This window comes from Podarcis muralis, chromosome 1 (genome assembly GCF_964188315.1).
Source record: "Podarcis muralis chromosome 1, rPodMur119.hap1.1, whole genome shotgun sequence".
Taxonomy (NCBI): domain Eukaryota; kingdom Metazoa; phylum Chordata; class Lepidosauria; order Squamata; family Lacertidae; genus Podarcis; species Podarcis muralis.
Window position 1 is genome coordinate 70,971,043 of NC_135655.1, and position 26,695 is coordinate 70,997,737.

At 40.3% G+C, this 26,695-nt stretch overlaps 1 protein-coding gene across 16 annotated transcripts in view; it reads right to left on the minus strand.

The window, feature by feature from the left end:
- Positions 1-26,695, minus strand: part of SOX6 (SRY-box transcription factor 6) — a 459,717-nt gene that overhangs the window by 247,849 nt on the left and 185,173 nt on the right. For 15 of the 16 annotated variants that reach the window (XM_077930886.1, XM_077930879.1, XM_077930884.1 and 12 more), the window contains one exon: positions 6,856-7,093. The exons of the other annotated variant lie outside the window; for it this stretch is intronic. In XM_077930886.1, the coding sequence (XP_077787012.1) occupies positions 6,856-7,089 (234 nt within the window). In that variant the 5' untranslated portion in view covers positions 7,090-7,093. The remainder of the gene's footprint in view (positions 1-6,855; positions 7,094-26,695) is intronic. 16 annotated transcript variants of the gene reach the window in all.

Genomic DNA, 26,695 nt, shown 5'->3' on the forward strand with positions numbered 1-26,695 from the left:
CCCATGGCCTCATTCCCAACAGTGCAATCCTGTGCATGTTTTCGCACGTAAGTGTGTATGGAATTGCAACCTTAGTCCATTGAAACTGCAATTCCTTGTGGCAGAAAGTTATCAGGGCTAACCCAAAACATTTTCCTCCCTGAGACAGAGCAGCAAACGCAGCTCCTGGCCCCCTTCCCCAAATCAAGGTGCACAGCACCCAGGGCCAGTCAAGTTATCTTGGGACCTGATAAGGACCTCTCTTTCCCTCCCTGGCAGGGAAAATATAACAATAATAAATTAAACAACTAACCATTTGCTGCCTTTTCAAGATATCGAATGTATGCTGGCTGAGCTGGCTGCTTTACTCTGCCTAATGGTAGGACAAGGTATGTCAGTTATCCAGGGGCAGATCTACACTGCAGTACTTGTTCATTATCCACACCATACATTTAAAGTACATGGCTTCCCCCCAAAGAATCCTGGGAACTGTTGTTTGTTAAGGATGTAGGAATTGTAGCTCTGTGAAGATTAATCTACAGTACCCAGGATTCTTTGGGGGAAGCTATGACTGTTAAGGTACTATAAATGTGCTCAGAATATACAGCTACAGATCCCAGGTTTGGCAAGAGAACAGCCAAGATCTTTGCTTGGGGTACTTAAATGTTCTTTGAAGGAAATTTTAATGCCTGAATACAAATTGTGGCCTGCTTTGTGCTGCTTGGTAAGTGTTACTTATGTAAAACGGCTCATGGCTGTCCTATTGCCAACAACTTCTGGAATAAGAAGTCATCTGTGCAATTTATCTGCTACATCCAACATAACTAGCCATTTCGTTGCTACTGGAATATCTACACACAAGGGGAAGGAGAAGTGGCACATGCCTCATTTGTGCAATGCCTCTATGCAGATAGAATTACTTCTGCTGTCCCACCAGTTTTACCCTACAGCACTATGTCATGTTACCACACGCTACAAAGATTTAGCCAGATAAACAACATAATTTGGTTTAGCAGGAAATGCATTATTCAAACTATATCAAAATCTAAATATGAACATCCAGTAATTGAATCCTTAAATCAGTAAATTCTGTGCATGGAATAGGGTTTATTTTGCTAACCCTTACACTGAAGGAAGCATTGATTTAATTTCATGATTAACGCTCCTTTCAACTAACTTAACATGGATAAGTGGTACCTTGGGTTACAAATGCTTCAGGTTACAAACGCTTCAGGTTACAAACTCCGCTAACCCAGAAGTAGTACCTCGGGTTGAGAACTTTGCCCCAGGATGAGAACAGAAATCACACGGCGGCGCCCCATTAGCGAAAGCGCGCCTCAAGTTAAGAACGGTTTCGGGTTAAGAAGGGACCTCTGGAACGAATTAAGTTCATAACCCAAGGTACCACTGTACAATGCTGCCTACACTTAGAGGACAAATGTAAACACAGATATCTGAAGGAAAATTCATGAAAACCAACTGAGCTTCAATCCCAGAAACTAAGTACAGGCCCTGTGGTGCTAATTTAACCAGCCCTGGAAGCCTGAAAAATACTATCTAGCAGAAGTAGACCCAAGTAGGTTCCCTGAACAGTGGTAATGACCTCAAATGGCTCCCAGCCTCTAGAATGCCCCTTCTTTCTCATACAGTGAGGGGGAAAAGTATTTCATCCCCTACTTAATTTGCCCATTAGCCCTCTGACGAAGAAATGACCAGTCCATAATTTTAATGGTAGGTTTACTGTAGCTGTGAGAGACAAAATAACAACAGGAAAACCCCTGTTCTTGTCCCTGACATCCTTGGACAGCTCTTTGGTCTTGGTCATGGTGGCTACTTTGGAATCTGCTGGATTGATTGCTTCTGTTGAAAGGTGTCTTTTGTATAGGTACTGTAAAGAGCTGGGGTTACAGGTAAGACCTCTCCCTTACAGCAGGTGCTTCTAATCTCAGCTGGTTACATACAGTGAAGATACCAGGTAGCCTGACATCTGGCTGGTTGATAGGGGATCAAATACTTATTTCACTCATTATAATGCGCATCAATCTCCGCCTTTTGTCTTCTGGGTTTCTGGGGGTTTTCCTGTTGTTATTCTGACTCTCACAGCTACAATAAACCTACCATTAAAATTATGGACTGGTCATTTCTTCGTCAGAGGGCAAATGGGCAAATATAGCAGGGGATCAAATACTTTTCCCCCTCACTGTATGCTGATAAGACATCCACTTCAGCAATCTTTCCCACCTAGTCCTATCTTCATTTTCTCTTCTTTGCAAGTTTGCATGTATTTCATGTTCCCCCATATGGTGTTTTCCCTTTCTGTCTATTTGCCCCCAAAAATTCTCTAATGACTTTAGAGAAATGGGCAGGATAAGAGCAACCACCGCTAAATAGAGACAGTATTGCACTTTCATCAATCATTCAGTTTGTTTCATTTATACATCAATATGCACAGCATATCACCACATTGACTCTATAAGCAACAGCCATAATACTGTAAGTTACTAATTACTGTATTATTGACTATAAAACTTTTTTTTTGCTGTTCTCATGTGTCAGTTGCCTTCCATACCCAAAATATGCCTATTTCTTACACTGCTTCCAAGCTCTCACGATTTGCAAGGTTTAAATCTCTGCATTGTTTCCTCTGCATGAAAGGAGGGACACAAACTATTTTAAATAAATAAAACCTGACAATTCTTTAAGAATGAAAGGTGTATTGTTACATATATATGCAGCTCCATATTTTCCAATAAAATAAGCATCAACACCCACTGTCAAAGGATAGAAACAGACTGCCAGCATATCCAACTGTGCAATGGGATCATCCTCCACCCTCACTCAATTGTTTTGTATTTTCTCTACTGTAAAATCCACCAGGATGGAGATGAGATACTTGAAGTGGAAGCCACTCCAGGTCTGACATGGCAGTTGTTGCACATTGCTGAATCTGTCAAATGAAGAGCAAGCACAAAAGGAATTTCCAAATGCAGCTGCTATTTCCCATTTGTTAAATCCTTTTATTACACCATATAAGTACACAGCTGGGAAATACTATAGAGTGGGAGTTAAAACAAAATATTTTGGCTTCCAGACATTCAGAACACACAAAGGACTCAGTGAAAAGCAATTCCTGATATCAAAAGGGAGTGAAAGTTTGAAAACATTTCTAGTCAATGTGTAGGGTTTGGTGGTGGTTGTCTTTTTTTAAATAAAAAATAAAAAATGATAACATTAAAATTCAATATAGTATATGTTACTCTTGTTATAACTCAGAAGTGCTGCATACAAAGAATGCTGGAAATGACTTGTATAGTAATTTTTTCAGGCCCATTTCCATATTCCACTTTCTTTTTTTAATCTCACACAGCTGCATAAGGTAGACACTCTAAAACCTCTATTCATACGTTATGAATTGGCCCCAATATGTAACTCTTCACATGAGTGATTTGCTCAGAAGTGCAACATCTCCTAACATGTCAGAAAGCATGCAGTGGCGACTTCAACAACAAAAGATCTGTGTATCCCCAGCAGTTCCACTGTGAGATGCTATGGATGCATCTTCCATGGCTAAGCTTATGGACCTGCCTCTTCATTCAGATTGTCAGAGGAAGAGAAGGGCAGGGGTGCCCACTACCGCAATGTGGACACGTGACGTCACACACACACTCCTGCACATGCCTCTGCCTCTGCATCTGAGCACCTACCCGGAAAGGGTGCCTTGCTGGCTGGATGTAAAGGGTGGAACTGAACAACTTCTCTCTTGGAGGCAGCACCGTTGCCGCCTGCCGGCTTTTCTCATTGATTTGTGGGTGCCCGGTCCCCACAAGCACCCACGGCCTCCTGGAGTTGGGTCCTATGGAAAGCAGGGACTGACTGATGGCTACTCTGAGGTTCTGGACTTCACGTTCTGGTGAGGTTTTATTGCTGAATTCAGTCCTAGGGCTTAGGCAGCTGACTTTGGCGAATGATTGATAACTACATGTCCATGACTTTAGTACCTATGGATTCTGCAATTTGTATTTATCATTCATAATTATTAGTCACATCCCATTTATATCTAAATCTGCTTACAAAGAATATGCAAATTACAAAATGAAACTACAAAATAATAACAACACAACAGCACAAAGACAACAAATCAATTAAAGCAGAACAATCCTTAAAATCATTGCCCAACAAATCATTTAGGTCTTCTTCACACCTAAAAGCACTTCTGGATCTGTGGACAAGCAACTCTGGGAGAATTTTTGGAGCGGTGTTTTTCCCCCCAATGTGCCAACCAGAGAGAGATTGTTCTTAGCTAATTCCCATGTTATCAGTTGCTTACATTAAAGAAACCTTTAAATGTGTTGCTGGTTTCTCAATCACTGTCTGTGGTAGGTTTTGAGCTGCTGGGGCTGTCTGGCAACCCTGAGCAAGACATTTTGTAAAGATATTTCTGTAAACAGAAAAAAGTGGACATGTACAGGTTTTTGAGGTTGCTTGCAGACATCTGCAAATGCAGTTGGGGTTGCAGTGACCCAAAAATCCCAATTTGTAAGTCTTGCACAAAATGATAGCTATGATTAAAAATAAATAAATTCAAATTTGCTGTCAGAAATGGAAGATTATAACTGGGGAAAATGTTCTTATAATTCAGATTTGTAAAGGGGTTTTGTAAACCTGTTGGGTACTACTGGCCCTTAATAACATGTATAATGACAAGGTATTGTTTTCTCATTCTCTGTGCTCCTTGCTCTAGGCTAAGCACGATAGACATGAAGATAAACACCACCTTTCAGTGTCACTTTGACACCCCTCTAGCATTTGGTGTGAATGGTTTTTAAGTTGTTTCTGCCATTGTAAGAGAAGTAGAATTGACCCCAAAAGCTGCAAGAATAAAAACATCAATTTTCAATCAGATTTCCGAGGAGAGCCATTGAAACACTACATGGCAATTCACACCTCACCATGATTAAGGAATACCTGGAACTGTGGAAGACCAACACAAACGTTTTTATGCATTTCCCCCCACCCCACCCCATGTCAGGGTGTATTTGATCCCACCTGTCAATTGAAGGTTAAATGCTGCAGTCAATCCCTAAGCTGTTGTATTTCCCCATCAGTTCAGATATCGGCCACTTTTTCTGACTGATCGACATTTATAATTTCAAGCGACATGATTTTTGTTTTTCCCCCTGTAAGCTTCAGGAATTCAGTTTCTGCTTAGGACCAACTACTACCACACACAGGCCGTCCTCACTTAGGTGAAGAATTATGTACAGCCTTCTGGATCTCTCCTTAGGGACATGTGGTTAACTACTAATGATTTTCAGGAACTTTATCCAAGAAGGCTGGGGTATTTTTCAGAAACAAGAAAAGTGAAACCAGAAAGCTAAGTCACTCGAGCAAAGTTCATGCACCTGTTTCAGAAATCTGATAATGGGAGAGTAACTTGTGGCTGTTTCAGCTTCTTGACGGAACAGCAAGTATTGACATGATGTTGCGTCCCACCCACCCCCTCCCCCAGAAAAAGAGAAGTAAATCTGGATGAAGATTTGCAAATACATTGAAATGTAGATTCAGTGCCACACCACCACCCCCATCCCATCTCCTTTTGAGTTCTTTACTATTCCTCTCTCCACTTTTCAAAGAACATAAAAGGTTCAGTTACTGTATAAGATATATGTTTGATCACATTTAATTTTTTAAGCTCCTAACACCTGGCTTCAGGGACACATTTTTCTCTCATCACACAGCCTGAGTAGATAGTTTGTACCTTGGGGGAACACAGCAGGTCTGGGAATCCTATTAGGAGTTCTCTCACAATTATGGGGAGGGGACACATTTTATCCAACTATCAGCACATCTGCTGCTGTGTATCTGAAGTTTGCAGATTAACAAAGAGATAGAAATAATTTTCCACAAACTGATGTGTCACATGCAGCCTGAAAGAATGTTCCTTCAATATGTTTTATACAAGTTTCATTGTGTTAACCAAGCCGCTCTAGAGAGATGCCCTCCATTTAAGCACTGGGTGCTTTTGTCCAAAGTCCAATTATAAGTATGAGGGATGTGAAGGAGATAACATGGCTTTTGCCATTCTCTACTCTTCATTGCCAAGTAAAAATTACATTATTTAAGGTGCTTGATCATTGGTCCTGGAAAGAAGGTAGGTGAGACAAGAGTCACCTCTGCAGTGCAGGACTCCACTGGCAGGTCTGAAACCAATGAACTTAAAAGAACAACACATCAGTCATTAGAGGCTGACATCTGTGGTCTATGGCAGGGGTAATGGTGTTCTGAATTGTGAAACCAAACAAGACATGACGTTATCTGCATGGTGAATGGGGTGGAACTCTTATCATGGCAATAAGATCTCATACTGGGAAAGAGGCAATTAGCTTTGATGAGCTCAAATACATTTTAGAACAGCCTTTTCTAACCTCCAGGTGTTAGACTACAACTTCTACCTTCCCAGTCAGTATGGTCAATAGTCAAAGACAACCGGAGCTGTAGTCCAAGCATCTGGAGGCTGGTGGAAGCTGCTTAGTTCCCTGAAGAAATTAGCATTACATTCAAGTATATTAGCTCAGCCATCACTGACAGAGTCTTCATAGCCATGACCACAAACACAATACAATATTGATAAGGTGAAAGATGCCAAGATTTAAATTAGGAGACGAAAGAAAATGATGATAAACAGGGGCAATTTCCTTTTGGCGGTGAACTAATCCCATGACTTCATTCAAGAAGACCTGTATACATATAAGAGGAACTGCTTAGCTTACTGACATTGATCTCTTACGCACTGTGTCATTTCAGTTTGAAAATATCATGATTAAGAAGAGTTGCCTAAAGCAACACTCCAAAGGTTGTCACAGATTTAGGACATACCATTCTATGCTGGGTTGAGATAACACTGTTCCAGTCAGCGTCTTGTTGGATTGTAGTGACTAGAGTTGGTAGCTCCTCGGAGTGAGGTTTGTTGTGCAATAGGGTGTGTAGAGGCAGATGGGAAGCCACAAGCTCTTCATTGTTGCCTTCTTCCTGCTCCTGTGATGCTAAGTCCTGGGTTGTTGCTTCCTCTCCATCAGCTGCAAATGGAGAGGTGGCCTGCTTGGAAGACATTCTTCTACAAGATAAGAAAAGGAAACACACAGATGCATTCTATTAAATTTAAAGACTTGGCTGCAAATACAACAAAAGGAAAAAAATAAAGTCAAAATAGGGAGAGGTCTTTTGCTTGCATAGGGTTTTAGTGTTCTGTTGGGAGCCACCCAGAGTGGCTGGGTTGGGCAGGGTATAAATAATAAAATTATTATTATTATTATTATTATGGTCTACAGAGTGACTCTTTACATGTTTCAGTTGAGCTACTGCCAAATAAGCATGCATAGCACTGAAGCCTTAAAGGGTTTTACAAGCTGGTCTAGGTAGTTGGGGACCTAGAGTGGCTGGGAAAACCCAGCCAGATGGGCAGAGTATAAATAAATTATTATTATTATTATTATTATTATTATTATTATTATTATTATTGCTACCGTGTCCAAAACTAATTTACCATCATATCCCTAAACTAAGTGCGGTTTGCCAAGAGCCCAGGAGCAATATCAAAGGAAAGAATTAGTGTTTGTAGTGGCACACCAGCTGATGCTGGCAAAATGCACTCCTAGGCATTGACATCACTTGGGTCTCTAGTGACAAAGATGGATCAAGGAGCATCCCTCACCTTAACAAAGCCTTGATCAAGACCAGGGGTAGGCAACCTAAGGTCTGGGGGCCTGGATGAGGCCCAATCGCCTTCTCAATCTGGCTCGCGGGCGGTCCGGGAATCAGCGTGTTTTTACATGAATAGAATGTGTGATTTTATTTAAAATGCATCTCTGGGTTATTTGTGGCGTGTAGAAATTCGTTCATTTTTAAAAAAAATTCAAAATATAGTCCAGCTCCCCAGAAGATCTAAGGGATGGTGGACCGGCCCACGGCTGAAAAAGGTTCCTGACCCCTGATCAAGACACTACTGCAAAAATAAGAATTTGGGGTAGCTGGATTAAGTTCTCATCTTTCATGTGAATTTCAGATTTAAACAAGTGAGTCCTCTGTGACTTAAACCCAGAGAAGGAAGTGGTTGGTGCAGCCAGAATAATCATATTGAAATACCAGAGGTATGTGATTTCTCCTGTCCTTGATACCATAAAGGCTCCTAATGTAAATACACAGTTTTTCCTCACAACCCAAAGGTTTTTCCTGCATGTTCTCTTAATTTAAGTGAGCATGTGAGAACTGCCTGTTTGAGTATTTGTACAATTAAGCCAGAAAGCCACTGATCACTTGATTATGGAATGTGCTCCCCTTGCAAAACAGAATCTATAAGCTACTATCTATGCTGCTCCAAATAAGCCCTATGTAGAGCATAATTAATAAATAAAGAATCTGCCTCTTGAAGTTTGCATTACTTGTGTTCTAAAAATTAAGTTTCTAAAATAGTTTTCTATTTCATATTGTTCCTTTGCTACAAGGAGCAAAGAATTTGGAATACAATCAAATGTTTTGGATCAATGATAAAGAAAGGTATGCATTTAAAATCTCCGCTTTATTCTAAGAAGAATATTTGATATTATCTTTTTAAGCCTTTTTCCACAGAAGCAGACTCATGATAATGTTCAAAAATAATTATTTCAATAAAAACAGAAAATAAAAAAATGTTAATTTATGAAGAAACAAGAAGACACTCTTAAGGTAAACTAACAGTTCAAATATATTAATGGGGACATATACTTAAGATATTCTTAAGAAAATTTAGAATATCTTTATTACGAAAACTGCATCAATAACTCAAGAATGAGGTTTCCACCTTAATTACTCTTTAATAATAATTGATTTCATACCATTTCCTTAAAAATGCGCAAATCAGTTAACAGAGGAAACCACATGAGCATTTTTCAAATTAGCAAATCATTAACTCAGTAGTACTGTTTCTATAGACAAATAATTACTGATTAAAGAGTATGGAAATCTGAGACTAACAGTTAAATTTACAGATCTGACACATGCTTTCATGAATATTACAGTGAAGGAAATATCAAGTGTAAAGAAAAATAATTAAGTTAATTCCAATTTAAACAGTAGTTTTTAATGTAACAGGCCAAGTTTCACATAGGATTTAACAGCTAATGCTAAATTTCTCACAATTAATGAGAAGAATCAGATTTAGTATCCTACAGTGAACAAAATTATTATTGGTTCAGCTAATCTACTTATATACATTTTAAAATTGAAGTATTACAGGCTGTTTGACATAAATCTGAAACATATCAAAACAGTGATACCTGTTATGCAATAATAATCATAACAACCACAAACCTTACAAATAATTTTAATGCTGACCTTTAGACTGTGAGTGCAAACCAAAGTACTGTCAATGACCAGAATTATCTTGATGTTATCACTGTATGTACTACACTAAACTAACAAAATAGCTGAATCCTGGAGGTTTATTTCAAACAGTCAGGACAAAAAAAATAAATTCTCGAGTTTCAAATTCTAACTACTGCAGGATATTTTAACCATTACATTAGTGTTGCAGTCACAGGATCCTGACATTGGAAAGGGATAAGTCAGGACAAATATTTGGCATCAGTGTGCAAGACATACCACCTTATTTTAAACATGAAAGCTAAATGTACACTATTCTGATTACCAGCACAGTACAATTGTGAATAAATCTCCAGTGGTTTTAAGGCAATGGTGCATTTAAAACAGTTCTTAGAAGACGATTCTATTCACTTGAGCATTCGCAGGCATCTTCCAATTACAAACAGGGCTGACTTCTTCCAGAAGGAATAAGCTCTGGCTGCTTTTTTCAGTTTAAATTAATCATGACACAAACCCAGAAATGAAAATGTCTCTTAAGAATAATTCCAACTACAAACTGCACCAATGAATAACAGTGCACAATCCTAATTAAATGCAACTGTGCAGCTGTGAAAATAGGTTAAATCTGTCCAAAGATATGAGATGGCTTTTAAAGGCTGGTTTGTTAGGGGGTGTTTTCTTAAGGAAGGCTGGGCTCTCGGTCTTAATCAGCCAATAAATTATTTCCTGCAATTACATTAAATAGAAAATTATCTTCAAATTGGGAATGTTAATTGAAAATCAAAATTCAGAGTGAAGTTTAGAAATTACATGCTGAATATAATTAATCTGGAAAGACTTCACCTCCGTTTCATAAACAGGATTTGGGTAATTCCTCAAGTGACCGTTCTGAAAGCTACCGAGTTAACAGTGCAATTACAGTGGAAACATCTTTTCTTTCCATTTCATATTTGTTTATTTATACATACATATGTCAATGTTGATAAGGACGCATTAGTAAACAACTATTCAATGGACAGATAAATACACCTTAAACAATATATCTACTCAGGATACTTAAAAATAAATGTTAAACAACATGAAAATGTTTCTTATCATAATTGCAAAGTTTTGCTACAAATCTAGTATATCTGTGCAGAAACACTTATATGCCCACCTTCTGGTCTGTTTATCTATCTACACACAGACACATAATCTGCAGGATAAGACAGCACCAGATCCTGAAACTTCATAAGCTGTTCCTATTTTTGTCACTGACAATACTGAATGTATGAGAACAGAGGATTCGAATCTGAGCATCATCTACCAAGAAGTGATGGTCCACCCATGATGTCAGGTGAAGCAACTGCCTCCAATGGCAGGAAGGCTTCCAGAAGGTTGCACAGAATGGAATGTGACTCTCAGGTATTTTTAAAAAGGGTTTCCCATCCCTGAAATACTGAGTCAGTGTTGCAATAAATACAGTGGTACCTCAGGTTACATATGCTTCAAGTTACAGATTCCGCTAACCCAGAAATTTTACCTCAGGTTGAGAACTTTGCTTCAGGATGAGAAAAAGAAATCGTCCAGTGGCGCGGCAGCAGCGGGAGGCCCCATTTGCTAAAGTGGTGCTTCAGGTTAAGAATAGTTTCAGGTTAAGAACAGACCTCCAGAACGAATTAAGTACGTAACCAGAGGTATTACTGTAGTTAAATTGGCCTAGGTGCTAGTTATGCAGAATAAACAAAAATCTGTTTGCATTTTATGATGCCTATAGCGCCTGTCTTATAGACACCGCTATATTTATTGTAATGAACAAAATAAAAACACCACACCAAATACTCCTGAAATATGCTCTTTAGCTGCACTTTTGAAACTGCCTGAGCTATGGGTACTGTACAAACTTATGCTATTTGCACTCCAGCTGCTGCGCTTTGTCCCTATACGGATAAGAAATATACCAACTAGAGAAGGGAGGAAGGAAGTGGATCCAGCAGGTAGACCTGCCCACCTGTCAATCAGCTGATGCCACCTGATATCTGGTGACTTAAAAAAAAAAAGATGCAAATGTACAGACTGCAAAGTGCTGACAAATCAGCTGATTGTTGAGTTTTGTGAATCCTGGTCCACAGTGGGCCATAAGACCTGATGATTAGCCAAGTGTATTTGTGAAGCCCCATAAAAAGTGCTTTGCAAGCCCTTGCCAAATGTGATGATCGGCTGACTTTAAGCGGTTGCAAAGCCAAGTTTGCAAGGCTTTGCAGGTGCCATCTTTCAGCTGCTTATTTGTGCCTGCAAAACCCATTTTGGCACAGCGATGTCTTTACCTGCCTCGTACCAGATGTCAGATGTAGGGCAGGTGCCAAATAGCATGATGTGCCAACTAGGCAGACCTATCAAGTCTAATTAGGACCATGGGCCAAACGTACCCCACTGCTGAGGTACAGAATAGGCAGTCTGGGTGGGTTTTAAAAAAAACCAACAACAGCATGTCCCAGGTGGAAATAACGGGGGTGGAAGACGGGATGCCTCGATCATGACAAATCACGGACAGAAGGAGGTATGCTGTTGGAGGCGAGGGTGGTTTGGAGCCCTGGAATAGCTGCTGTGCCACTTTGCAAGCCACTTTGAGGGCAAAGTCGCGGGCATTTGTGTCAAGCTTAATGCTATTGATGTTGATCCAGCATGCCATGGGGTATTTTATATTTTGAGTTTGGGGTTCCCTCTGTTAAACCCATGGGCAACGGGGTGCCCTCACACAGACACACCCTTTTGGCTCCTCCCATGGGCCCCCTGCCTCTCCCAATTCTTATTAGTATTTTTAAAATAAGTGTTTCTTTGCTTTGAATTAGGCTACCTTTGGCGTAGGGAATCTGAGCATCACCAGTTATGTCGCTATTTTGTGTTGCCCTCAATGGTTTTTAAGATTTTCAAATAGGCCATAAAGGTTAGAACTTTCCTAAGCAATTGTTTCATGTTATGGTACAAATTTAACCACTGAAGCTGCAATTTGAAGGGAGGGGCTTCTTAACCCTTTCCCCCTTATGCCATATTGCTGCCCAAAACCACTCTACACAAAATTGAGTTATATATTTATTTTTTTAACCCAGTGAGATCAAGCCAGCTTTGGGAGAGTGATTTTCAGCATGAGTGTGGTATAAGAGGGAAGGGAGAAGAAGCCTATTTCTTCCCACAGTGGTCTTCCCTTTCAAACTTCTTTTTTTTTGGGGGGGGGACTGTTGAAAAAGAATCACAGGACCATTAATATAATAAAGTTCCATTCTAATAGAATAGAGTGGAATAATAAAGTTCCATTCTAGAGAATAGAGCCACTAAGGGGAGCACAACTGGGATCTTGAAGAACTTAATAAAGTTTGTAAAAACGGGTTTATGACCATCTACATCTGGGCGGAATCTGTGGTCCTCCAGATGTGGTGGCAGTAGATTTCCCATCATGCTTCACTACCAGTCATCTTAGTTGGTAGTGAGGGGAGCTGTAAGTCCAGCAACATCTGGAAGGGCAAGGGTTCCTCAACCCAGATCAACATGATCCTAAGGTATTTTCTGGCATTCTCAGTACTGTTTTAAAAAATAAAAATGCAAATCACCCCTATTCTAAAAGTGGTTTGACATTGTGCCACTTTTTCGTTTACCTAATATTATTTTTGTGCGTAACAAATTTATAATGACAGTGAAATCAGTTCTTTTCTAGAAGTTGTTTTTTCCAAAAAAATTATTTTTTTAGAAAAGAATCCCTCGCCACTTATAACCCCTGAAAACAGGGATTTATAATGGAAGTGCTGACACAACCCTAACTAAAGCGGCGCAAATGGTGCTGCTATAATACACAAAATCAAGTTCTATTATTCTAAACTCTTCTCACTTGTGGGGTTTTTCTTTACTGTGCTCCCAGACAAACTGCTGAAGCATGAAAAATTTAAATGCAATCAAATGGATCCAATTCCACTTTCCTAGGAACAAGTGTCTACAGTGGTACAGTCGTAAAAGGAGAGGCATCCAATTTGTCTGATGCTCGTTTTTAAAAATCTGTTTATAATACTGTGCAGTAGAGGAATAAGAGGAAATTGCAGCCACTGCATTAAGTGACTGTCTGGGGGGATACATTGTATGACATTGAGGGGACATTGGAGGGAGGTACAAAAGCATTGCTGTAATAAACCGTATGACACCATGCCATGCTGAGATGTGAAGGGTCCCCACAAGATAGATACATATATACATATACATATATATATATATATATATATATATATATATATATATATATGCTTTCGTAGATTTTCACGGGTACAGGAATGCAGGTTTTGGTGTCCTCGGGTATCTTCCCGTGTAAAAGTTGGGGTGTCTAGGCGACGTTTCGACGAGGTCTCACTCGTCATCTTCAGGCTGGTGCTTTCGGCTTCTTGTTACTGGAACAGAGCTCTGTTCCAGTAACAAGAAGCCGAAAGCACCAGCCTGAAGATGACGAGTGAGACCTCGTCGAAACGTCGCCTAGACACCCCAACTTTTACACGGGAAGATACCCGAGGACACCAAAACCTGCATATATATATATATATATATATATATATATATATATATATATATGCAGGTTTTGGTGTCCTCGGGTGTCTTCCCGTGTAAAAGATGGGGTGTCTAGGCGACGTTTCGACGAGGTCTCACTCGTCATCTTCAGGCTGGTGCTTTCGGCTTCTTGTTACTTAGTTATCTTGTTTCCCACGAAGACCACTGCTACTGGTGTCTCCCAGAAAGAATAAAGCCTCAGACTGCTTTCCCCTCAAACCAAGAACCTGAAACAGGTAAGACTGAAGTAGCAGTCTTACCTGTTTCAGGTTCTTGGTTTGAGGGGAAAGCAGTCTGAGGCTTTATTCTTTCTGGGAGACACCAGTAGCAGTGGTCTTCGTGGGAAACAAGATAACTAAGTAACAAGAAGCCGAAAGCACCAGCCTGAAGATGACGAGTGAGACCTCGTCGAAACGTCGCCTAGACACCCCATCTTTTACACGGGAAGACACCCGAGGACACCAAAACCTGCATTCCTGTACCCGTGAAAATCTACGAAAGCAAATATATATATATATACACACACACACACACACACACACACACACACATACACACATACGTACGTACATACATACAAACAAACAAACAAACAAACAAACAAACAAACGTACATACATACATAGGAAGAAGGAAGGAAGGCAGGAAGATATGTATGTAATTTGGTAAATTCTGCAAGCAGATAACCCGTGACTCTTGCACAGAGGTTCTCTACCTAGTGTCAATTCTGCACATACAAAATTCATCCATTATACATGTGAAAGCAAACCATTGTACATGTGAAAGTTTGCTTGTCTGGTAAAAGCTGCTGACCCAGGTAAAGACAAGACTTCGCAAAAGTAATCTTTATTCCTGTCCCTTTTGTAAGAAGCCTGAGCTTATAGAAACTTTCCATCCAGTGTGTTTTTCAAATAATCCAAAGCGCACTTTCAGAATTGCTAGATGGCATTTGGAATTCCCACAACATATGTGGGGAAATACCTCTAATACGTTATCCAATGAATGAACAAACAAAAACAAAATTCACAATGTCAGTAAAAGTGTTCTGACAAAATAATTATGTTGTGATACTAATAGCACTCCTCTTATTGGAAGCCATATATTATCCCTCATGTGGAAAGGCTGAACTGCTAAGCAATACAAAATACTGTAGGCTGTAGGAACGTGATATTGAAATCGGGTTTTTTGGGCCTCAATCTAGCACCCTTGCCCAAGGAACAATTTGCCAGATATATTAGTCCAGGACATTTCTTCAAACCCAGTAAATATTATTACTGTTAGAGCCAGCAATGGTGGCTTGCCCTCTAATCATGGACGACCTGCTACAAACCTCACATTTCTTCAATTAACAACCTGGTCTGGATGTCACCTTCTTTCAGCCAGATATCTGTTCTTGCTCTCTGCACTACTGCTATGATTTCCATTCCTGCTCCTAGGCTGGTTTTAAACCATAAACTTCTCTCTGCAAAGTACAGAACTCTAAAATCACCTACCTCCACTGTTGAATCAGGTTTCCTTACTAAGCTATTCAACATTAACACCTAACCACTGGTATCTGCAGCATGTTGCAGCTGGACCTGGTTAAGAGTTCTGGTTCCTGAGTCTCTTTGGGTCTGATCTTTGGGCCTCAATCCTTCAATTAGCATCTATGCCCCCATCCATCTAATGCAGGGACAGCCAAGTGGTACCCTCCAAATACTTTGGACTGCAGCTGCATTCAGGTGTGGGGCTTAATGCTTAGTTTTATTAGTTGTAATGACAGCATTTCAGTCTCATTTTCTAATGTTACTTTTCACACTGTTGCATTATGGAACCATGACTTTTTCATCAACATACTGCCATGCTGTGCTAAATTTTAAATGATGGGAAAGAACCGTATGCTGGGACACTGCTACAAATTTTGCCACGTGAATGTACAATACAAAACTCCCATGATTTCCTGAGTTAATGGGATTGTTGTTGTTTTTTCCTGGAAATCATTGACATGGAAATGAGTACTGAACTTCCACTAGATTTCCAGAAGTGGGTTTTACATTGTGTGAAAGATCACACAATATGAAGAAATTATCAGGGAAGGATATGCCAGGAAAAGAGAATGAAGTCCTGTCTGAACACAGCCTACAACTCCCAACATACCTGACTGCTAGCAATGGAGCCTGGAGCTGATGTCCTAAACATCTGGAGGGCACCATGTTGGCTACCACTGGTTTAATGGATTCAGACTCACTCTGCACCAGGTAATATAAAAATGCAGATGCGAATGTTCCTAAGACTCAAGAGTGAACTATACCACTTCAGTCTGCAGTGAAAGATTGTGGATTTTAATGCTACCCCCCCACCAAAAAAGAAAAAAAATGTAATAAGGAAATTAGTGAATTAGAAGAAACATTTTCCCCAACCTTCTCCATGTTGTGTTATTTTTCTACTTGCAAGGTAAGGTGATCTTATGGAGTTGTTAAAAAATGTTTTGTGCACCTGTGATTTTAATGGCACTGTCTGTTATGTACTCCGTCACTTCTGTTCCATGAATAGATTAAGACGGGTGTAGCTTCACTTGTTTCAGCGAATCAGCAGTCATTTATTTTGCTCTGGAAACAGCTCCACAAATCAGACATAGAAATTATTTGCTACATCTGTGCCCTGGAAGAGTACCCATTTCCAGGAAGCATGGCTTAATTAGAATGAGAAAATGGAAATCTTAATCTTGGTGCCAGATTATTTGGAACCCTGACTCTGCCAAAATGTATTATCTAGCCATAAATTCAGAAACATAATGAATTGCTGAAGTAATGCTCTAATCCACCTGACATTTAATAACAAATAGTTACTTCCTTAAATTATAACGCATGGTATCCAACTACAAGGGGCATACATGACAGGGACGAGACCGTACAGGAGTGGCTGCCTATACAGCGGGATTTGTATCCTGACACGTAATTCCCAAACAGAAAACTATGACAATGATGTTTGGTTCAGCAGTTTGCACAAGAAATTCTGTAATTTTGTTTGTTGTTTACTTCTGGTATCTCAGCATTTGGCTGTTTTTCAGTAAACTCATGTAAGGCTACAACCCATAGCTATGTCTACTCAGAAGTCCCATTAAATTCAACGGGTCTCACTTCTAGGTAAGTGAGAGTGTATTATAAAACAGGTATAATAAAAACAGCTATGAAAAAAAAAAGAATATATGCTTAGATAAGTGATGTGCATGGTGGGGATAAGGGTGGGGAGAGAATTCCCTCATAACTAGAACTCAGGGCCATCCAATTAATCTGAAAGCTGGAAGATTCATGACAGACCAAAGAAAAGAGTTCTCCATCTTCCACACTGTGCGCCCATCAAATTTACTTTATGCAACATTCAGACACCAAGTCCTGCTTTATTTTACTCTCCCTGTGCCCCTGACATAGTTCCACCTTTTGAGTGGTGGGGCCAGTCCTGAACAGTGTACATGAAGGTAAGTAGAAAGTGGGGTAGGAGTGAAGCCAATGTGGATGTCATGCATAAATTGGGAGGCGGGGCGGTTTTTCAGGTCAGAACGCAACACCCGATGTGCTGAAGACTAGTGAAACACTGATCATACAACTCAGAACTCCAGAAGTTAATATTTTCTGCAGTTTATATTTAGCTGATAATATTCCTGTCACTTTATTTATACAGCCTAAGCTTGTTCTTTGGGCTGGAGCTCGTATGCCTCGGAATGCTTTGACTCATGAATTGTTTCTCCTGATAATGTTACATCATGTAACTACCTCTGTTTAAGTGGTTAGTATTAGCTTCTCTGTGCTGCCTGCCTTTAAAGTCGTATGACTCTGCCATGTGTCTCTGCATATCTGATTTCTTACTGACACGTACACAGATTGAGAGAAAGACAGACAGAGCCTTCAGCTAGAAATTTTCTAATTGGGAACAATAGTAAGGGTGCTGGCAACAGACTGAGCAACAGTCCTTGCTCTGCTTTTACTTGCTTCTTTGGCAGCCATTGTAACAAAACATAAAGTATACATAAATACTGTATAGACCATTAGTATTGGGGGGGGGGGGTCACAGTTAACCACTACTATGAGTTCTAGGTAACATAAATAATCACCTGCCCTTGTTGAAGTTCTACCAGAAAAACCCCAAATCCTAAAAATCGTTGGATTGTTATATTTTGAGGCAATAGCTGAAAATAACTGCATTGTTTTATCCCTGGCATGTATGCCACCCGAGGCTCCTTTGGGAGGAAATGTGGGAAATAAATTTAATAAATAAATAAAACAGCTCTCAAGGAAACTCAACAGAACTGTTTTTGAAGAGGAGTAAACAACAAAAAAACCTTAAATTATGTGGGGTTGTGAAAGATATTTGAAATCCATATTTCTTCCAAATTCATCAGCTGAAGTTACCTTTATGTGCTTTGTCTCATCTACGTGGCTTTCAGGAGTGGAGTAAAGCTGAAGGGACAGACTGCATCACATTAAGACACAGTCAATGATATATATATATATATATATATATATATATATATATATATATATATATATATAAAATGCAAAACACTTCTTTCTTCTCAGCAAAACACTTTTCTTGTCCAGTATCTTAAAAACTGATTCCCAGCACTTCATTCTACAGCTCAGCAATACCTTTTGTTCCAGATCAGCAAATAAAGTGTCAATTTCAAGCGTATCTGTAATCACTTTCTAGTAAAACACCAAATTAGTACCTTGGTCCAAAATGAAACAATGGGTGCTACAGTGCAGTTGCAGATTGTTAGTTTACTTTAAAGCCTACTATGCAAGCATGGCATTTCTGATTCAACAGAGGTTACACAAGCAACAAAGCAGTTAAATATAGGTGCCAAACCACACTGCCAGGAGCTCTTAGTACTGTGAGGCAGTGTTACCTGACACCTTGCTGAACGTAAAATTACTTGTTTCTGCAACTGAGGACAATCAAATTGTCACCTTCCATTGTAATAATGCACAACTGGTGATCAGCTAAGTGCAAACATAATTACCACAAAGCTACTAAGAGAAAATGTAAATCTTTCTCAAGAATAAACACATCCCTCCAGCTATCCAAAGATGTCTTCATTTTAATGTCCAATAGCAGGTGAAAAATCAGAAGCTAGCAAATGGGGGGAGGGCATCATAAGAATACTTTTGTTGTTGCTATATTTGGACACTAAGCCTTGTGGATAGCCTCCTACGGCTCAGGGGTAACATATAGCATGGGCATCACAAAAGACACATTTAATGATAATTATTATAATTTTCTCTACCAGCTATGTATGCTTACAGACTGTGATACAAAGCCAGGCCTGCCTGTTCCCATACCCCTCAACTGTCCCGATTTTTCATGCAAAGCACAGTGATCATTTTGGGTGCCATGATCTCACCCCAAAAACTTTTTCTGGATTTACAATTTCATGTTGGTCACATCACTCGTGCAGGAGTGCAGCCCCAGAAGAGAGTGTCCTGGTTTTTCACACCCTCAATGTGTTGGAAGATATGCTGTTCCCAAGCTCAGTAGACTAGAGGCAAAACCAGCACACACTAGAGCAGAGCTTTCCAAACTTTTCATGTTGGTGAAAACTTTTTAGACATGCATCATTTTGCAACATAGTAATTCAGCTTTACCAGCAAACAGGAGGTTGAACAGCCCTGGGAGGAGCACGGTGAGCATACGTGCAACACACAGTTTGAAAAGTTCTGCACTACAGTGACAATGCCTTCTATTTGAGACCTTATTTCTAGCATTCAGCACTATCAAACTCCACACCAAAACAACTTGCTGATTTGGTGGCCAAGCTCTGCAACAACTCCTGTCATTCCTGTATGAGCATTCTGTTTGCTTTCCTAGCTCTCTCTCTCTCTCTCTCTCTCTCTCTCTCTGTGTGTGTGTGTGTGTGTGTGTGTGTGTGCATGTACACACAGAGAGACACTCACTCACAACTGTACTCCTCTAGTGAAGCAGCCCTGACATATTAATGCCAACTGCTTGTAGCCCATACTGTGTGACTAACGAAGGTGCTGTACAATAATGCAAACTAAACAAGTCAAACATTAACTTTGACCAAGTAATTTCACCCAGGTCATTGATGCCTAGTTTTATTTTTGTTTGCTTAATTACTAGAAAGCACATATGGATGTTTACTTCTCCAGATTAATATGTTGATCAACTGCACACATATGCAGGTTTTTAAAATACACTTTAACAATGGTATCTTGAAATAAAGGAAAACTCAGTACACTAAATATCTATGAGTCAACTTCAAAACACAGTAGGCTAGGCAGGCAAAGTTAACAGTGCCCGCCTTCATGTTGGAATTTGTGACTTGGGCTAAAACAGCCTTCAGTGAGTAATAAAAATAGCTCTGTGCCTCACATTTACTGAACCACACAACATGATATCTTACAGACATCCAGGACCATTCTTCCCTAGAGAGACTGAAGACTTTTACAGACCCTGCACCAGATTCACTAGTGAAATGTAATTACTGTTAAGAATAAAATATAAAACTTTCTTGAGTAGAAACTAACATCCTGTATAAAACATGAAGTATATTAAACAGCATCTCTTTTAGTAGAAAAGACAACAAGGAACTTCCACAGGTAAAATGTGCACTGCTTAGTTGAAGAGGAAATTTGAGGGTTTCCTCACAATCTCACTTCCATTAATAAATGACATACTTCTCAGAACAACAAACAGATGGCATGTTTCTAACTGCCCTCAAGACATGCAAATAGAGGCAATAAGTAAATAGCACAAGTAGCATTAAAGCTGATATAAAAATACCCCCCCCCCCGTTTTCCACAGTTATAAACAACACACACAACCTGACAATTAATCTCCCACTAAACAGAACATTAGTACATGGAAATGATCAGCGGTGGCTGGTGCCCATTGGGACTTGTAAGGCAGAAGGCAAGGAGACAGACAGTAGATGAGGTCCTGCCCAATGCTGGGCAGAGTGAACTAGTTCTAGTTTTTTCTCCATCCTCTAGTTTTTTCATCCATCCCTGATCAGTTGTACAGGGGCAACACTACTTGGTTGTAAGAAGGCAGACAGGTGAGGGATGGATGGGAACAGATGGAGGTTGGTGGGGCAATGCCCTATTTGCCCAAATGGACCAGCTTCTACCAGAAATTGCTGCTGTGGCCTAGCAATACTTAGGAAATTTGATTTTTGCAAATTCTGATTACTATGTGAATCCAAACTTAATAATCTACAGTGGTGCCCCGCAAGACGAATGCCTCGCAAGACGGAAAACCCGCTAGACAAAAGGGTTTTCCGTTTTTGAGTTGCTTCACAAGACGAATTTCCCTATGGGCTTGCTTCGCAAGACGAAACGTCTTGCTAGTCTTGCGATTTTTTTCCCGCTCCCCCCCCTTTTTCTAAGCCGCTAAGCCGCTAATAGCCTTTTAGCAGCTAAGCCTTTAATAGCCGCTAAACCGCTAATAGCGCTAATCAGCTAAGAGGTTTGCTTCGCAAGACGGAAAAAACCGCTAGACGAAGAGAATCACGGAACGGATTCTTTTCGTCTTGCGAGGCACCACTGTACTAGCTTTTGGAACTCCTGAATATTCAGCTGCAGTTTGGGGCTCAAAATTTTATCAAAATATGTTCATGAATGCACATTCTGGGAGAACATACGCTTAGAAATGCATATAGAGAGAAAATAGGTATATAAAATATATATTTAATTGTGTGTTTATATGCAAGTTTTCCCACAGATTCTTTAAAAAAAAACCACAAACAACCCAACAACCTCTGATTCATGAGGAACTGTGATTGGAGAGAAGTGAAAATGACACAGACTAGAAATAGAGTGAGCTGCCAATTCCGACATTGCTCCAATACTGTCACCATATTTTAAATTTCTGAATAGTTGCAGATATCAATTGGTGCTAAGGCCAAATGGATGCTTTCACCTATGTGGTGAAGCACATAGCTACAGCCACTCTGTGTCAGGACTTGCTTGGATGTGGCAAAGTATACAATCCTGAGAGAACTGTGCTGGCTAGCAATTTGGCTACCAAGCCAAATTTAAGGTGCTAGTGATGAATGCTGCATCTGCACCATGCATTGAAAGCACATGGATTCCTGTGAGGAATGAAATAATGATGTGGGTGGGACTTTATAAAACCCCAAATAACTTGGGACCTAGAAATCTGAAGAACCATCTCCTCACATAGAAACCTACTCATGTACTAAGATCCAAAGGTGCAGCCCCCCTGGTTGTCCTGCATTTAAGGGACATTCTTATCTTATGCAACAACCTGGGAGAGAGCTTACTTTGCAATGGTGCCCTGTCTACAGAACACCCTCCCTTCTGATGCTGACTCGGCTGAGCTTTTGACACCTGATAAAAACTCCCCTATCTCAGCAAGCTTTTATGGAGGTTTTGACCATTACTGTTGCTATTTGATCATTTATGAATTTCACCTATTGTTCTTTATTTGTAACTGTGTTTTTGTAGACTGTATTTGCTGGTTTTAAATTTGAATTTTTCACATGGGGGAGGCAATAAAAATAGTGTGTGTGTGTGTGTGCGCGCGCGCGCATATATATATATATATATATATATATATATATATATATATGCTTTCGTAGATTTTCACGGGTACAGGAATGCAGGTTTTGGTGTCCTCGGGTATCTTCCCGTGTAAAAGTTGGGGTGTATCAAGGGCACTACAGATAAAATTAGCAAAATCCTCCATAAACACAATATCAAAACAGCCTTTTGCGCCAACCAAAAAATAGCCAATATCCTCAGAAACCCCAAGGATAAAATCCAGTTGGAAAACCAAGGGGTCTATGAAATACCCTGCAAAGTCTGCCCAGCCACGTACATTGGACAAACAAACAGACGAATAAATGCACGTATCGCAGAACACAAGAATGCCGTCAAAAAAGAAGAAAAAACTTCCTCTCTCTTCCAACACATGAAAGAAACAGGACACGAAATTAATTTTGCAGATTCCAAATTGCTCTCTAACATGGAACATCACCACAAGAGAATAATCATGGAAGCCATCGAGATAGAGAAACACCCTCACAACATGAACAAGCGTGACGACACATCCCGCTTGCCAGACATCTGGAAATTAGCCCTCCCCACAAAAACTGACACCAGATCCAGAGGCACACAGAACGCCATCACCAATCAACCACACCAGACCCAAACCCAGACCCTCTCCACAGATAAATTACAGACACCATCCAGTAGCCAAACCATGGTGGCACCTCCGGATGCTGCACCCCCCTGCAATCCCTACACAGATCTGGCTGGCACAGGCCACAAAACCACAGCTCGCCCCTATACACGAAGCCAAGCCAGAGCACAACTAAATGTAGTACACCCATCTTCTCAGAAAAACTCTTCACAAAGTTCAAGAGGTCAAGACACAAAGGCTTTAGCAACTAATCCACACCTAATGACCCACCTAAGTGGTACTCAGGATATCACTCAAGAAATCACTCAAGATATCCCTCAAGCAATTAAGGAACAAAAGAAGAAAAGGCACACTAGCCTGGGAACTTCCTCTCTGCCCAGAACATTGGAGGCCACACCTCCTCAACAGTATTTATAGGAACTCAAACACTGAGATCCTGCTCTGTTCCAGTAACAAGAAGCCGAAAGCACCAGCCTGAAGATGACGAGTGAGACCTCGTCGAAACGTCGCCTAGACACCCCAACTTTTACACGGGAAGATACCCGAGGACACCAAAACCTGCATATATATATATACACACACACACACACCAGTAGTGATGTATGGAAGTGAGAGCTGAACCATAAAGAAGGCTGGTCGCCGAAGAATTGATGCTTTTGAATTATGGTGTTGGAGGAGACTCTTGAGAGTCCCATGGATTGCAAGAAGATCAAACCTATCCATTCTTAAGGAAATCAGCCCTGAGTGCTCACTGGAAGGACAGATCCTGAAGCTGAGGCTCCAATACTTTGGCCACCTCATGAGAAGAGAAGACTCCCTGGAAAAGACCCTGATGTTGGGAAAGATGGAGGGCACAAGGAGAAGGGGATGACAGAGGACGAGATGGTTGGACTGTGTTCTTGAAGCTACCAGCATGAGTTTGACTAAACTACGAGAGGCAGTGGAAGACAGGAGTGCCTGGCGTGCTCTGGTCCATGGGGTCACGAAGAATCGGACACGACTAAACGACTAAACAACAACATATATGTTAAAGAATTAAAATAAATAATAACCGCACCTCTTGGTCTCTGGACTGACTCAGTCTACAAAATGGGCAGGAAGAAGAGAGAGCTGGCTCTCTTACTGAACAGGGAGTGCAGCTAAGTGGGTGTGAGCTCCTGTCTGGGAGCCCACATGTTTGCATGGTCCCAGTAAGCCATAATTTGTCTTACCATGTTGTGCAAACCAGACAAGTGTATAGGACTGAACAAGCTAGAAACATAAGAATCATTTCAACATGGCACACTGCCAGGAAGAACTGCCTTGTCCATATCCTACTCCTGAAGGAGAGATGTGTGAAAATCTGTCCGACTGTCTACTTCTATTTTAATGCACATTCATGCAACAAACATCATGTATAAAAACTCATTCATTACATTAAAAGCAAGATATTTCACAAGAGCACAGAGAATGTAGCTTTAAAATAATTTTCACCAGTAACACTTTTGAAGACAGGACTGTTCAAAATACAAGCTTAACACTTGTTAATCCAATTTTCTGTTAATTCAAATTAACAAGCTCTGCATGTTAGTATTTTAAAGTTGGTTCTTCCTTATACAACAGAACACAATTGAAATGTTTCCTCATTGTGCCTGATGTGGTACATAAGAGCTGAAAATAAAATTGTTCTCTATTGTGGTTTTCATCTCTGACCTGATTTTTCCTATGTCTTTAGGATTCAACATATGATCTGTATTTGAAAGGAAAGAACTGTAGTTTCCCCAGTGTTGTCAATTTTTCACTTAGGACTCTCTGTTGTAATAGTTTTTCCACTTGTGTTTACCACGAATAATTTATTATAGGAAAGTAAACAACATATAATATTCATTGTATGTTGATTACTTTGGCAGTCAAATTCTTATGGTTTATGAGCCATCTATCCATTTGCAAGAGATGTCTGCAGTGAAAAAGCATTGGGCTTTACTGCCTCCTTTTGAAATTTTGCTACCCAAATCATCATGACCACATGACTCGGTGCAATGATTAATGGAGCAACCATGGGCTGTATCCAGTTGGTATCTGTCAGCTGACAGAAGGCTCTTCAGAACCTTCCATTTGCAGAACAGGAATTGATGTGATCTTCATCAGCTCCCTCTCTCTGAAGTCCTCCCACATCTGCTTCAGAAGGGCTAGTGGAGCCTTCAGAATAATGTGGGAGAATTCTGTGGGGAGGAGAGGGGAAATCACTGTAGGTCATCTCAGTCCCTGTTCTCCTCATAGAAGGCCCTGCTGGATCAAAAGTTCCTTCCATCAGTAGAGAGACACCAAAGTCAATATGAAAAGCGTTCCCTGACGTCAGAAAGTTTGAAAACCAGTGACTTGAGGCAGCATAAGAGAAAGAGTCTACTGAAGGATAACTGCGGATACTATGAAACTTTGCTGATTTACAGAACCAAGTAACTTAAAATCTGTGGGTTGCATCCAATGTTGCATGAGTGAAAGCCGAGGTCACACAATGGATTTTCCCCTCCCACCTGTTTCCCCCAGTACCCATTAAAAGCCTCTCCATAGGATCAAGGGCCATTCTGAACACATGGAGTGTGTTACAAGAGGGAGGGGAAATCACTCCAAATCAGATAGAGGACTCTTTTCACTACTGCAGCCCACTAAAACATATCCTAAAATGTTTGGTAGGTTCCCCAGTCCTTTCGATAAGTTTTTTATGGGGGGAGGGGCATGGGGGGGAGGGAAAGATCCATTGTGTGAACTGCTACCTTCCCTTCATACAACATTGCATACAAATCCTGAAACCCTAGAAACAGTGTTGGGCCACAGTAGGCAGAATTAAACGTAGGTTAGTTATATTACATAGTTATGAACTCAAGTAGTCAGAGCAATAGGCATATTCTCACTTGGGACAACCATATGGCAAAATTTCCTCCCCTCTGAGCATGCCAAATCTAATCAACTGGTAAATTTGAAGTGGTCACATGCCCCCTATTTTTAGAATTAGAAAGCAGGCTCTATGGCTCCCACATCATCCTGCTATACTTGATTTAGCACACTATTAAGCACCTACTTAATTTTTCTAAAATGACAACTCCTCCGTTCAGAGGGATGGAGAGAGACAGAGACAGAGAGACAGAGAAAGAGGTCTACAACTTGTTGTGGGAGGCAAGTAAGGCATTATAATTCTTCTTGTCTTAAAAAACACTTTTTTATTCTGATTGCCCTATTTTATTTCTTTTGTAATATTTGTTGTTCTTTTTTTTTACTCTTTGGAAACTACCCTATATATTCTGATCAACCACTGAAGGACAAAATATAAATTTTATAAATGAACAAATGGCTCAAAAGGCACACTTTGGTCCATTACTGATATTTGGAGTGTCTCTAGAATCCATCAGAGACATAAATAAAATAATAAATAAATATCAGGGGAAATTTCTGACAGTGCCCTGTGAATGTCCAATGTGGATAAGGGAGACACACAGAGAAGTCTTCCTGGTGGGTGCTCTCCAGTTACCCAGCCTGAGCTTGGGACATTTTCCAAAAGCTATATCAAACATATTTAGCAATCAGTGATGAGAGCTGGGTTATTTTAGTTAGCCATTTGGCAGAGAAATCCTGTCTTGTAGGCAAAGCAGCTACCAGA